This window comes from Martes martes (assembly GCF_963455335.1).
Source record: "Martes martes genome assembly, chromosome: 15".
In the NCBI taxonomy this organism is placed as follows: Eukaryota; Metazoa; Chordata; class Mammalia; order Carnivora; family Mustelidae; genus Martes; species Martes martes.
Window position 1 is genome coordinate 2,083,846 of NC_137903.1, and position 12,475 is coordinate 2,096,320.

Here is a 12,475-nt window from a genome sequence, read left to right on the forward strand (position 1 = left end):
CGGTTGCCCCTCAGATCAGAAGCTCACACGTGAAGAGCGACAACACGCCAGTGTCATGTGCTACCCACACCCCAAGTGTCCCCCGGCCTCCAGCCAAAGCCCAGAGCCAAGGCCACGGGTGACACGGAGGCCTGGGGAGGGCAGTGTCAGGCAGGCCTCAGTGAGAGCTGCCGCAGAACAAGAGCCCGGGAAGGCCTCGGAGGGCCCGAGCCACCAGCCGGCGCTCCCTCACCTCAGAAGCAGGCTCCGGGCACCGGTGTCACCGGCGTCCGTCTCCACCCCTTCAAACTTGTTGGCAAGTGTCAGGGACACCTCCAGCTTGGCTGGGTCCTCGCTCCCAGCGGCGGCCACGCCCTCCCCTGCGGTGGGGGCAGGGATGAGACCCACGGCCAGGCCCGCCGCCTCCCCCAGGCCCCCCTGCACCAGGAGAGTCGTGCCCACACTTCCCGAAGCAGCGCCCGGGCCCTCTGCCTTCAGCACCCACGGGAGGGCTGCTCCCATCCCGTATCTCCTGTAGGAGAAACCCTTAGAGACTCCAAACCCACCCACAGTCATCCCCATCTGTCTCATGCAATTTAATAGGCCATTTACACGATGGCACTGGGGCCCCCACCGTCTGTCCCCTTTCTTCCTATCAGCCAGTGTCCCCATGTCCATCTAAGGAAGGGAGTGGGGGAGGAGAGGAGGGGCGTGTGCAGACTGGCTTCCCAGCACACGTCCCTGACGTAACCAGAACTTCAGACAGGCGTGCTCACTGGCCTGCGTCCTCCCTGCAGGCCCCCAGCCGGCACCCCGCTCCCTGGCCCAGCACAGCACGCACCGATGAGGTCGGAGACGGTGGGCAACTCCCCGAGGTCCTCCAGGAGCTCATGCAAGGGGTCGCAGTGCTCGGGGGCGACCCAGTCCTGGTGCTCCAGCAGCAGCTGCGGGTCGGGGCACGCCGAAAGATGCAGGCTGAGCCAGGCCTTCCTCCGAGGGCCAGCCCGCCCTCCCAGCGACCCCCGGCCGCGGCTCTCACCCTGTGCGTGTTGAGCAGCTCCCCAACGGTGATGTACACCACGGGCTTGGCCACGGCCACCATGTCTGAGTACTCGTCCATCGCAAAGCGCTCCTCTGGCTCCGGGACCTGGCAGGCTCGGCACACGAACCTCCTATCTCCAGAAGAAGGGTGTGGGAGGGGTGGGCAGCACCCTCTCGTGCTCTGTCTGCTCCCCCCACAGTGCCTGACAGGCCCCCCGCCCTGTTCCTCCAGTCCCCGGGGCAGACCCCCCAACAATCCACCCTCCGGCTTGCTAACTGCACGCTGCCCCTCCACGCAGCGCTTCCCCAAGGCTTCCAGAGAGGCAGGTGGGGCATGACAGAAGGCAGGAGGAGGAGAAGGGGACAGGAGGGACGGGGTGTCAGGACTCAGACCTGAACTTGACGTGGGTCTCCTCTAGGTAGTCATTCAAGGCCCGCAGATGGCGGCTCGCCCCGGAGAAGGCCTTGCCCGCGGCAGCGTGCTGCAGGACCTGAGCCACGGCCCCGAGCACATGGCGCTGGGAGGGGGCCAGGGCACCGCCCGCTGCCACGGCCACGATGTCGAAGGCGTCGGGGGCCACGACGGCTGGGTTCAGGAAGCGGTAGTACAGGAGGTTCCCGACCACCTGAGGGCAGAGGAGACCATCCCAGGGATGCCCCAGGGTCTGCCTTCGCACCCCCGTCCTATTACCCAGCTCCTGTGGCTGGGGGGACCTCCCAGGCCAACCCCATCATGTCGCACAAAACACCCAGTCGAGGTCGAAACATGAGCAGGAGCCTGCCTGGAACCCAGACCTCCTGCCCGCCCTGCTCGCTCATGGGGTGGCTGCCCGCGCACCAGCCAGCAGAAGGCCTGCGGGGGGCGGTGCGCAGGAGCTTGTCCCGCTGGGACTTTCAGAGCACAGAGTTTTCTATCCTTTCATCTCCGTCCTGGGGCTCACAGGCCCCAGGAGGACAAAGGAGAGCGCTGGAGCCTGGGGGGGCAGATGGTGCTTGCCTTGTAGACCTCGTCCTCCGAGGCGGCAGGAAACCTCTCTGCCAGCGTGGTCTTCAGGACCTTCGCCACATACCGCATCCCATACCTGGGGACAAAGTGTGCATGCGCTGTGGTCCCACCATCCCCACGGAGCCCGACCCACAAGACTGCTGCCTCCTTACTTGCCCAGGCGTGGTGCACCGGCCCCCTGCTCTCCCCGGCCAGCTCCCTGCCACCCTTAGGGTCAGTACCCGGCCCCCCACTAAGCTGGTGTGCAGCCCTCGGCCCGGCCTGAGGGCCCTGGCTGTGCCTCTCTCCAGTGTCCCTTGGAGGGGGCAGAGGCCCGAGGAGGGCCCGAGCGGGGGCTGCAAGCAGGACCCGAGGGGAAGCAGGGACCAGAGGAGGGGCTCCGGTCCTGCCTCCACCATGAACCAGACGGCAGCTCGTACAACTCCCTTCCCTGCAGCTCTGCGCCCCCCTGCCCCCAGCTCTGGAAAATGGACACGAGCATTCCTGGCCTCTCTCCTGCTCAGGGTTTTTGAGAGACTCTAGTGCAATGACGTCTGTGGAAGGAGCATGTGACGGGACGGTGACACCCAGATGTGCTAGACTTGGTTGTCACGATTCCTGTCACGGACAGGCCACCTACGGACGCAATCCCCTTCCTTCCCCCAGGGCTCAGGACACAGGCATGGGGCTCCCAGGGGCCTGGCAGGGCTGAGGCACGTACGGAATGTGCTCCACAGAGGACGTGATGGCTGCCAGGAACCTGTCGGTTAGGGCGAGGAGGCTGCGGAGGGAGCTGTCCAGCCGCCGCTGGACCTCGGGGTGGCTCAAGGCCTGCTCTGGGGTGACATCGTAGGGGAGGTGGCTGTGGGCAGAGACCCAAGGTGTCAGCCGGGGCCCCTCCCGCAGCCTCTCCTCCCAGAGCCCACCCCCTCCAGCCTTCACCGGCCGGGACCCCCCACGTGCACACACACGTGCACACACGTGCACACACACACACACTAGGGCAGCCCAGGCCAGAACAAGAGGAAGGTGTTGGAGGGAGCGGAGCAACAGGGGAGGAAGGTAAAGAAGAAAGAAGGGCAGGGCCCATGGGGGGTGGGCGAGCGTAGGACAGATGGACACGCTATGGTGTGTGGAGGCCCCCTCGGGGGAGGTGGAGACCGTGGCAGGCCTGCCTGTTGTCTTCTGTGGCTGGGACAATTGGGAAAATGACCCATGAGCCCACGCACCATGGGAGAAGCCACCAGCACGGGCTGCTCCTGGGCGGCCCCACTTTCTGGGGACTCGGGCACCCGAGCACGGGCCCTTGTGTCCAGGGCCAACCCAGCTCTCGCTGCCTTATGGGTCTATTCATCTGGAAACGCGACTATCCAGCCATCCCCCGTCAATAAGGAGTCCAGGCCCGACTCCTGGCCCGTTGGACGCATCATCTGCGAGCAGGACATGGCAGTGGGCACACTCGCACACTCCTCTGCATTCATCCTGGGTCCCGCGCACCAGGACCCTGTTAATTCCCGGGGGTGGGGGGGGCCTGCTTATCTCACCCGACGGGGCCGCGGGTCCAGGGGGCTCCCCCTCGGCTGTGGCTCACCTGCGCTGTCCGGTCTGGGCCTCGCTCTGGTTGACCCAGCTCTTGTAGAGGTGAACGGGGTCTGTGTGGACGCTCAGCGTCTTGTCCCCCAGCACATCCTGGATGACCCGGCCCAGGATCTCCCGCAGGGCACTCTGGCCGCGCCCGTTCCGGTAGAACCTCACCACCAGCCTCACCACCATGGGGTCGCCGGTCACCATGTCCTGGGGCTGCTCCACCTTTGACCTGCGGTCCGAGAGGTCACGGAAGCTGGACCCCCGCCTCCGCGTAGGACAAACAGCTGCGTTTCCTCCTCAAGGAAGCCTACTGCGGGGCGTGTGCCCCGAAGGCAGGTCCCCGCAGCTGGGGCTCAGCCCGCGGGCTGACCCTCCGCCCTCGATCCCTCCTCCATACCGTCCTGGGAGAGGGCCTCTGGGCGCTCCTTGGGAGGCTGAGGAGAGGGGTCTCCCGATTCCGTTCCTACCCTCCAGCCTCTGCGGGGCCTCGCCAGGCGAAGGCGCCCGCAGCCCAGAGCGGCGTCTCCGCCCTGCCCTTCGCCGTCCTCTGCGCGTGGGGCCCTACCTGACCTCCTCCTGCAGCGCCGTCTTGAACAGCTGCAGCAGCAGGTAGGCCTCGCGGCGGCTGGACGCGTAGTTGTAGAGGCTGAAGACCACGGATTCCATGAACTTGGTGGTTTTGCTCTGCGGCATGTGGAAGATCAGCCTGGCCAGGTAGATGGGCTGCGTCTGCAAGCAAGAGGGCCGCGGATGGCTGGCGAGGCCCCCGGAGGACCAGCGAGCGAATCGAGCAAGGCTCTCCTGCCGGGAGCTCGCCGGGAGGACGAACGGGAGGCGGCGGTCCCCGTCTCCGGGGCCACGGCACTAGGGCCGGGAAGAGGACAGCGCGCCCAGGAAGGCGTCGAGGCCCCAGGCCCTCGGGGCCACTGCACACCTGGAGCAGGTACAGGAGGTGCTGGTAAGCTTCCAGCTTCTGCCTCTTCTCTTTGCTCAGCGACTTCAGCCCCCTCTGCCTGTCCAGGACCATCACGCCCTCCAGTTGCTCCTTGTTCTTCTTGGTCAGCTTCTTGCAGTGGGAGACCAGCTCCTGCAGGCGCGGGGCGGGGCGGGCCCCGCACAGGGCAGAGCAGACAGTCGGCAGCGGCCCCTTGAAGAGCCGGGCCTTTCTGCCGCTGGAGCCATTCACGGCAGGAGCGAGACAGAAACGGTGCTGGGGTGCGGAGGGCCCCTGGCCTCGGCCACCCCGACACCTCAGCTGGCCCCTCCGGCCTCACAGGGGGAGTCCCTGCAGAGATCGGGGTTGCCAGGCCCCGACGTCACGTCTGTGGGTTTTTGCTACTCTGTCTTCCGAGCCGGAGCACGTGCTCCTCCTCGTCGCTGCGTGTCTGCAGGCTCGTGTGTCTCTCCACGCTGCCCGGGCGAGGTGCACGGGACTCTCCCCGCTCCCCAAGGAAGAGGCAGACTTGGAGAGGACGCAGGCAGCCCGCACCCGTCAGGAGGAAGCAGCAGGAAAAGCGGAAAGCACTCTCCTTTCACACCGGGGCTGTGTCTGCCCCAGAAAGGCGGGGGACGAAGGACACGCCGGCCCCTCACCTGCAGGGTGACCCGGTTCTTGACCAGCAGGCCGATCTTGATGTCCATGAGGTTGAGGTCCTGCTGGAGCTGCTGATTGGACCGGATCTTCCGAACCACTTCCTCCTGGAGCTTCAGCAGCTCGGCCTCCGCCAGGAAGTCCTCCTGGCTTTGATTCAGGAGGTGGGCAAATCTGCACACCACGCGGAGAGGTGGATGGGCTGCATGGACTGGCAGGAAGGGAAGAGGCATCAGGACCAGCCGTGCCCTCCCAGAGACATCCTCGCCAGCCCCCTGCCTATTACCAGCCCTTGGTCCCCATCCTGCTTGAGGCCAACAGGCCCCCAACACCCAGCCCTTCTCTAACTGGTTCTGCTTGCGGCCGGGGGCAGCGGGCTGCCTCAAACCAGTCCTGTCCCCAAGCTCCCTGGGTGATAGCCAGGTACGATGGAACAGGAGTCCAGGGCCCACACCAAGGACTTCCTGTCCCAGGTCAGAGCCCTAGCCCCCTCTGATGAGCCCCTAGTCCCATTTGCTCCTCAGATTGGTCAAGTATCCACAGTCAGGAAGGGACCGGCGGCACCCCGCAGGCACGACAGGCTCGGGCAGTAATGGACATGTGGCCAGCGTCATGCATTCTACCTGAAGGCCAGAAGTGTTGCCCCAGTCCCAGAAGGGAAAGGGCCCACACCTCCCAGAACCCAAGTGCCAGAGGCTAAGTTGGAAATGGACCCTTGGATCACTTCACAAAGAGGAGGACCTCCATGGCTGGGCTTCTGTGCTTTAAGAGCAGGAGCCAAGAGCGGCCCAGAAGGATCTGCGAAAGGGTTTAGACGCGCACCCCTCTCAGGGGACCAAGGGGGCAGAACAAGGTCCCAGCACGGCACAAGGCCGTGTGCATGCAGGGTCACGGAGGGCCGGGGCCGTGGGGTCTCCGGGCCACATAAGAAGGCAAAGTGCAAGGAGGCGGGAAGTGTAGCAGGACAGGACCTCTCCCTTGTTTGCTTTGGTGGCAGCCACAGGAAGTCATCTGAAGCCTGGGACAGCAAGCACCTGCCAAGGGGAGACTGCCCCATGACCAGGCCATCTCTGGGGCGGGCGGGGGCTTTGGCGACAGGCACCGTTCAAGGATGTTCCTGCACAGACATCTCGTGACTTCTCTTTCCCTACTATGCGACCCCGGGAGGGATATCTAGACCTGCCCGGCTCTGGGGGAACTCCTGTCTCTCCCTCCAAACTGGGGGATCCCCAAAGGCAGAGCACATGTCCTCACTCCCACACGCACCCTGGATCCGGAGGCACACTCAAGGTTGGGGCATCAGCTGTCGGTGAGGAGGGGGATGAGGAAGGACAGACTTCTCCAAAGCCCAGCGCGTAAGCCGTGGGGAGGCGTGACGTCTGCCCTGCTGACTACCGGAAGCCGGGCGCTCGCAGACAGAGGGAGCATGGGCAGATCAGCGAACAGAGGGGACCAGGTCACGTACCTAACGTCCTGTAGTCATCACGGGCCTTCCGCGCACGGAAAAATGCCTGGATCTTCACAATGGACTCAACCTACCGTGAGCGCAGGGGGAGAAAGTCCTGCCGGTTGCCCTCGCCCAGGTCCCCTGGCTGAAGGCTGGGCACGGGGACGGGGCAGCAGGGAACACTCACGTTCTTCTGGAAGAATCCCAGACGCCTCCGGTATCGCCTCCGAGCTGCCCATGCCCGGGCCCAGGCCTGGATCTGAGGACACATGCCACCTCAGAGCCGCAGGCTCAGGGCCGGCCCTCGGACCCAGACCAGGACCCGGGCAGGCCCCCACCATCTCCAGAGGCCGCAAGGCGACCGCCAATCATTCTCAGAGGGCCCTTCGGGACCTGGGAACCCCCTACCCAGCCCAGCAGCAGCTACCTTGATGACAGCATCCGAGTGGGTTCTGAAATACCGCAGCCGCTCCAAGTATGCCTTCCGCTGCCTGTACCCCCGCCAGTGAGCCTGTGTCAGGACAGGAGAGGGGGTGCCCCTGCTGGTCCCTGCGGCGCGAGAGGCCGTCCCGGGGAGCGGGGGCTGGGGGAGGCGGAGGGGAAACCAGCCCTGCTCTGAGAACGGCTACCCTCACGGGACGACCAGACGTCTGCGCCAGCCCAGCTCACGCTCTGCCACCCCCACCCCGGTCCCAGCATACACGTGTGCATGTGCAAACACACACACGTGCACACACAAACACAGGCACACACGATCGACCCCACGCACCGTCACGGAAACCCAAATGGAAGACACAAGCCGTAAAGAGGTGAACAAAGTCTATGGCACCTTCACCAGAGCATGCGCCGTGTCCCCCAGAGGCACTCACGCGCGGTCTGGGGGGACACACGGAGCAGGGACGGAAGACGTGCGCAGGTGCAGAGTGAGGCACCCACCCCTGCCCATGCCATGTGGGCCGCACGCGACTCTCGCTCACTCCGCGCACCACACCAGCACCCCGCTCTGCCTCCGCCAGCCTGCCCGCCACGGCGCCCGGTGACTCGCTGTCCGGCGGCGCCCCGGCCCTGGCGGGTCTGCCGGGAGGGGCTGGGAGGACCAGCTCCTCTGGGAACCACACGCTCTCCAGTCCCTAAAGCACAAACCTGGCGGCTCCCTTCCCGCTTCGGGGCCGCTCCCCTTTCCCTGCAGCTTGCGTGAGGCCCACCTGGGCTTCCCGGAGCCCTTGCCAACCAGACCCACGTGACTCGGCCGGTTCCTTCCTTCCTCAGTGACTCCAGCCACTTCAAACATCACACTTTCTCCTGGATGTGCAAGGGACACTCTGCCCTGAACCCCTGTTTAGGCCCCTGGCCCCTGCGTCCTGACATCCTTCCTGTCTGTCAGGGCCCACGGGAAAACTTCTCCAGGGCGCTCAGGCCCCAGACGATCCTCCCGCACAGACACGGCCGTGGGCTGGTGGGTTTGAGCGTCCCCTTCCGTCCAGCTGTCCTCCCCTCCCTTCCTACACACAGCTCGGCTGGCCGCGGTCCGCCCCCATGGCTGACCCCATCGCTCTGCTGGGACAAGATGCAAAAGGGCTGGTGCGGCTCGGGAGGGCAGCTGTCTGGCCCGGAGCTTGGAGGCCAGGAAGCTCCCCCCGCCCCCGCCCGAGCCTTTGCTCAGCACCGGTTCTTCTCCCTCTCCAGGTCCAGCTGTCCCTCTAAGGGGACCCCTCTCGGCTCTTCCGCCTTAGACAAGAGGCCTGGACCGGTCAGAAGTCAGGACCTGACCTGCGGGCTCAGCCGGGCTCGGAGCTTCCAGAAGCCCCACTCCTCCCTCGTCCTTCCCGACAGCCGGAGGATGGGTGGCCTAAGGCTCCGGGCCGCCGCTCCCTTGCCCCGTCTCCTAGGACCCAGGCCAGAGACCGCACAGCCCCAATGTTGCTGGCACACGTGCCCTCTGACCCCGTCCCCTCTCCCACTGTCACTGTGGCTTTTTGGCTCCGTAGTATGCGTGTGAAATTCCAGTCCAGGCTTAGGAGGGAGGAATCCCCGCGATCAGACCGCTAGATGCTAATTACTAAGGTTCTGTACGGAGTCCTGGGACCGGTGCCCTGCAATTCAACACTTTCCGATGGCTGCTGCCCACGAGGGCTCCCCGAGCTCAGTGCTCCGGGTACTTTCCCACTGAGCCCGCACAATCGACATGCGAGGTGGGGACCTCGCTGTGAATGAGAAATGGTGTTAGAGTGGGTTTAAGAGAGGTGCCCAAGGTCGTATGACCCACAAGTGGGAGGACCAGGAGGCCAAGCCCAGCCTCTGACTCTAAAGCCTGAGCCCCCAGTTGCTACCCCACACGTGCTGGTTCGTCTTCGAGGGCCCCCCACCCCTAGGCTCTCAGGGCTGCCCTCGTGTCCCCGCCGCCACGGCACCTAATGTCAGCTGTGCTCCAGGTCCTGCCGGAGGAGCTGCGGTCACTCATCTGTCCCATCCGTCTCCTGCCCGGCCTGGCGCAGGGGGCATCCTTGCGGACCGGACGTGCAGACGTAGTCAATAAAGGACCTTCGCACTATGCACACCTTCACGCGACCTGCGGGTCGCATCTACCTGGGGTCTCTGCTCAGCTCCACCTTTCCTGGCTTGTAAAGTGGGCGGGCCTGAGGCCCAACTTTCCCATTAAGGGTAGGTCCTGCCCCGCGGCCGCACTGGACCAGTCACAGGGCTAGCTGGAGAGAAAAGACATAGCTCTTCCCCTCGGGGCTGACCCACCCGGTCCTCCTTACCCACCTCGGGAAGCCTTCATGTCTTGGACCTTGATGGCTTGCTAAATCTCACTCCCACCACCCCACAGAGAGGCGACAAAGCCACTCTTGCCCTGGGGACAGCGACGGTGACAACAGTAAGTGCCTGCCAGCCAGGCGCCACTCGGATGCTTTCCCGACAACCCTACATGGAGGCATTCCAGCATCCACGTGCCCATTCTACAGCTGGGAAAACTGGGCGACAGCGAGCGCCCGTGCAGGTCACCCGGCGACCTGTGGTGGGGCTGGGATTCAAACCCAGGCGGTCCGGGCTCCTGACGGCATGCTCGTAACCCCTCCTGCTCCGAGGCGGGAAGATCATCCCCCTCTCCTCAGCAGAAAGCAAGCAGGAGGAAACCCCCGAGGCGCAGATAAGCCCACCCCTGACAACGTCAGAGGCCAGAGCTGGCCACCTGGATCTTGATGGCGGCCGGTAGCCAGGTCCTCAGAAAGCGGGAGCGCTCTGCAAACTCCTGCCGGACCAGGAAGCCCCGCAGGCGGGCCTGGAGCTGGATGACGAAGCTCATGTTGGCCTTCCAGAGCTGCTGGCGGTCATGCGCCGTGGTGACCTTGGTGATGGCTGACTGCAGGCAGGAGAGAGAGCCTGTGGCCCCCGGCAGGTGGGAGCCCCCTCCCCGACCCCCTCCCCCGCAGGGCCTCTGCCAACCTGGATCTCCTCCCGAGTCAGGTGGGATGTGTTCAGGCCGCAGCCTGAGGGCCGCTCCCAGGTGCCCTGCAAGGTCTGCAGGTGGAAGTAGTAGGCGGAGCCGTCCTTCATGTCGTGTCGGACCCAGAGTGCCCGGCCTCCTGAGCGGAAGCCAAGTGAGGAAGGAGAGGAGGCTCGGAGGGGGCAGTGGGGCAGGCGGAGACACGGAGGCTGAGGCTGGGGCCGTTACCTGGGTGCCTCTTCTTTGCCATGGCGCCTTCCAAGACCCGCTGGTAGCTGTCAGCACAGTTGGGAACCACCCCTCGGAGGGCCACGGCAGGGTTCCTTAACACCCGCTCCGTCTGGCTTGCCTTGCCTTCCTTGATGGCCTGATTGATGGCAGCCACACCAAGAGCCACTGACAGGGACATCGGGAGTGAGTGGTTGGTCCTTACCCCTTCCCCAAGTCCCTCCCATGGGGCCCTTGTCCTGTCCATTCAGAAAAGGGGGACACAACCCCCCATCCGACGAAAGGAACAGGGAACACCCGAGCATGGAGGCAGACACAGATGAACACAGCAGCATGCAGCTGTGCCTGAAGGAAAAGGGAGCAATCAAGGAAGGCTTCCTGGAGAAGGCAGCATGGGGCCGGCTGGGGTTGGGTGAAAGGACAGCTCCGAGTCCCTTGGACAGAAGCTCAAGGGCAGACTGTGGGCGGAGAACCTCAAGACAGCTTCTCCAGAAGAGAACAAAATCCAAGAAGCGCAACACCGGCTTTTGTGTCATTCGAACAGACAGATGGACAGAGGAACACCAGGCACTACCAGCTCCTGCAGCAGAATGCCAGTGTCTTCCCGATCCTGCCCACTTGTCCTCAAAGCCAGTTCTCCCTTCCCCCCACAACCAGAGCCGACGGTGGGACCCCAAACTCCAGTTACCAGCACAGGACAGGATGGACCTCTGGCCACCACCCAATTTCCCGTGCTCACGCTTCAGGGGCGAGGACCCCTGGAAGGCGTCGACGGAGGCACGTGCGGACTGTGCGTTCTCAGCCCCCAAGAATTTCCTGCCCAGCTGCGGGTAGGAGACCTATCATCCAGGCCCACCACCGAGGCCCTGCTCTAGTTCTGGCCCGCATCCCCAGAGAGGTTGAAAGGAAGAGGAGGTGAGTGGGGAACCCACATCCCACCCCCAGCCCGCCCCGGGCTCTTGCGGGGCCCGTGGCCCACATACTTCTTTGCACGGCGTCTGTGTCCTGGTTGGCTCTCACCACCTCCTGGCGGATCTCTTCCAGCCACAGCAGTGCTCCAGGGTCCCCCGTCGCCTAGGAAGTTGAGATGGGAAAGATGAGAGCCCGGGCCAGCCACCCCAGGCCCCGGGCTCAGCTGCATGAGGACCAAAGTCCAGGCAAGGTGGCAGGAGCCCCAGGGACAGCGGTGCCCGCTTCTCCCACCCACCACGAGCAGGTATGCCCCTGGTGCTTCCTGGGGCAGCTGCCAGGCTCAGAAAGCTCTTTCCCGGCCTGCGTTTGGGCTGGCCAAGCTTCAGCCGGGCCACAGCACTCCCAGAACCCTCGGAAGCCCTCAATGTCCTCCGCCCTCCAGGCAACGCACTCACCCGCCCTGCTGCCCAGCTGCGGCCAGGGAAAGCCCACACCGGAGGCGCCCCCTTCCTGCCCCTGCTCCCCATTCACCTGTGCCCCTATGCGTACCTTCTCAGGCCAACCCTGACCCTGACCACCAGCCCATCCTGTCCATTACAGCTCTGAACCCTGCTACTGCACCAGGCAGTGGCCGGGTTCATGTGACCACAGGTTCACTCAGCCGCATGGTCAGGCTGGAACCCCCCCACCCCCGTGCCTCACCCAACCCCAACCCCAGACTCTGCTCCCTCCCAATGCCCCTCGTTAGCAGAGAGAACTTTCTAAACAGACATGTGCTTGAGCACTATGTTCCAGGCAGCGTTCCAAACCACTTTCTTGGGGCGCCTGGGTGGCTCAGTCAGCTAAGCCTCTGCCTTTGGCTCAGGTCATGATCCTGAGGTCCTGAGATCGAGCCCCACATCGGGCTCCCTGCTCAGCGGGGAGCCTGCTTCTCCCTCTGCCCCTGCTCATGTGCTCACTCTCTCTCTCAAATAAATAAAAAAAATCATAAAAAATAAAAAAAGTAAAGCACTTTCTTTGGAAACTGTATTTGTCAAGCACACAAACAACGCTCGGCAAAGATCCCGACCCATCGTTAGCCACTACCGTCGTTAGCCAGCACCCGTCGTGTTGCTCACTGAAAGCCCTGACCCGGACAGAAGTTCCTTATCACCAAACGCTCCCCGGGCCGTGAGCGGTGTGAGAGAACGCACAGGGCCAGCCGCCTGGAAGCAGACCCAAGCGGTCCAGCGGGCAGGCCCAGGCCTCAACTGTTCG

The 12,475-nt window shown here is 64.4% G+C and overlaps 1 protein-coding gene across 3 annotated transcripts in view; it reads right to left on the bottom strand.

The window, feature by feature from the left end:
- The window catches only part of IQGAP3 (IQ motif containing GTPase activating protein 3), a gene marked incomplete at its 5' end in the record, with an annotated part of 36,462 nt that overhangs the window by 7,224 nt on the left and 16,763 nt on the right, over nucleotides 1-12,475 (bottom strand). For all 3 annotated transcript variants that reach the window (XM_080824951.1, XM_080824950.1, XM_080824949.1), the window contains 17 exons: nucleotides 233-359; nucleotides 821-923; nucleotides 1,019-1,151; nucleotides 1,414-1,646; nucleotides 2,018-2,102; nucleotides 2,727-2,867; nucleotides 3,597-3,821; nucleotides 4,158-4,321; nucleotides 4,527-4,679; nucleotides 5,186-5,394; nucleotides 6,649-6,718; nucleotides 6,818-6,889; nucleotides 7,058-7,141; nucleotides 9,824-9,994; nucleotides 10,078-10,217; nucleotides 10,307-10,474; nucleotides 11,290-11,380. In XM_080824951.1, the coding sequence (XP_080681077.1) occupies nucleotides 233-359; nucleotides 821-923; nucleotides 1,019-1,151; nucleotides 1,414-1,646; nucleotides 2,018-2,102; nucleotides 2,727-2,867; nucleotides 3,597-3,821; nucleotides 4,158-4,321; nucleotides 4,527-4,679; nucleotides 5,186-5,394; nucleotides 6,649-6,718; nucleotides 6,818-6,889; nucleotides 7,058-7,141; nucleotides 9,824-9,994; nucleotides 10,078-10,217; nucleotides 10,307-10,474; nucleotides 11,290-11,380 (2,369 nt within the window). The remainder of the gene's footprint in view (nucleotides 1-232; nucleotides 360-820; nucleotides 924-1,018; nucleotides 1,152-1,413; nucleotides 1,647-2,017; nucleotides 2,103-2,726; nucleotides 2,868-3,596; nucleotides 3,822-4,157; nucleotides 4,322-4,526; nucleotides 4,680-5,185; nucleotides 5,395-6,648; nucleotides 6,719-6,817; nucleotides 6,890-7,057; nucleotides 7,142-9,823; nucleotides 9,995-10,077; nucleotides 10,218-10,306; nucleotides 10,475-11,289; nucleotides 11,381-12,475) is intronic.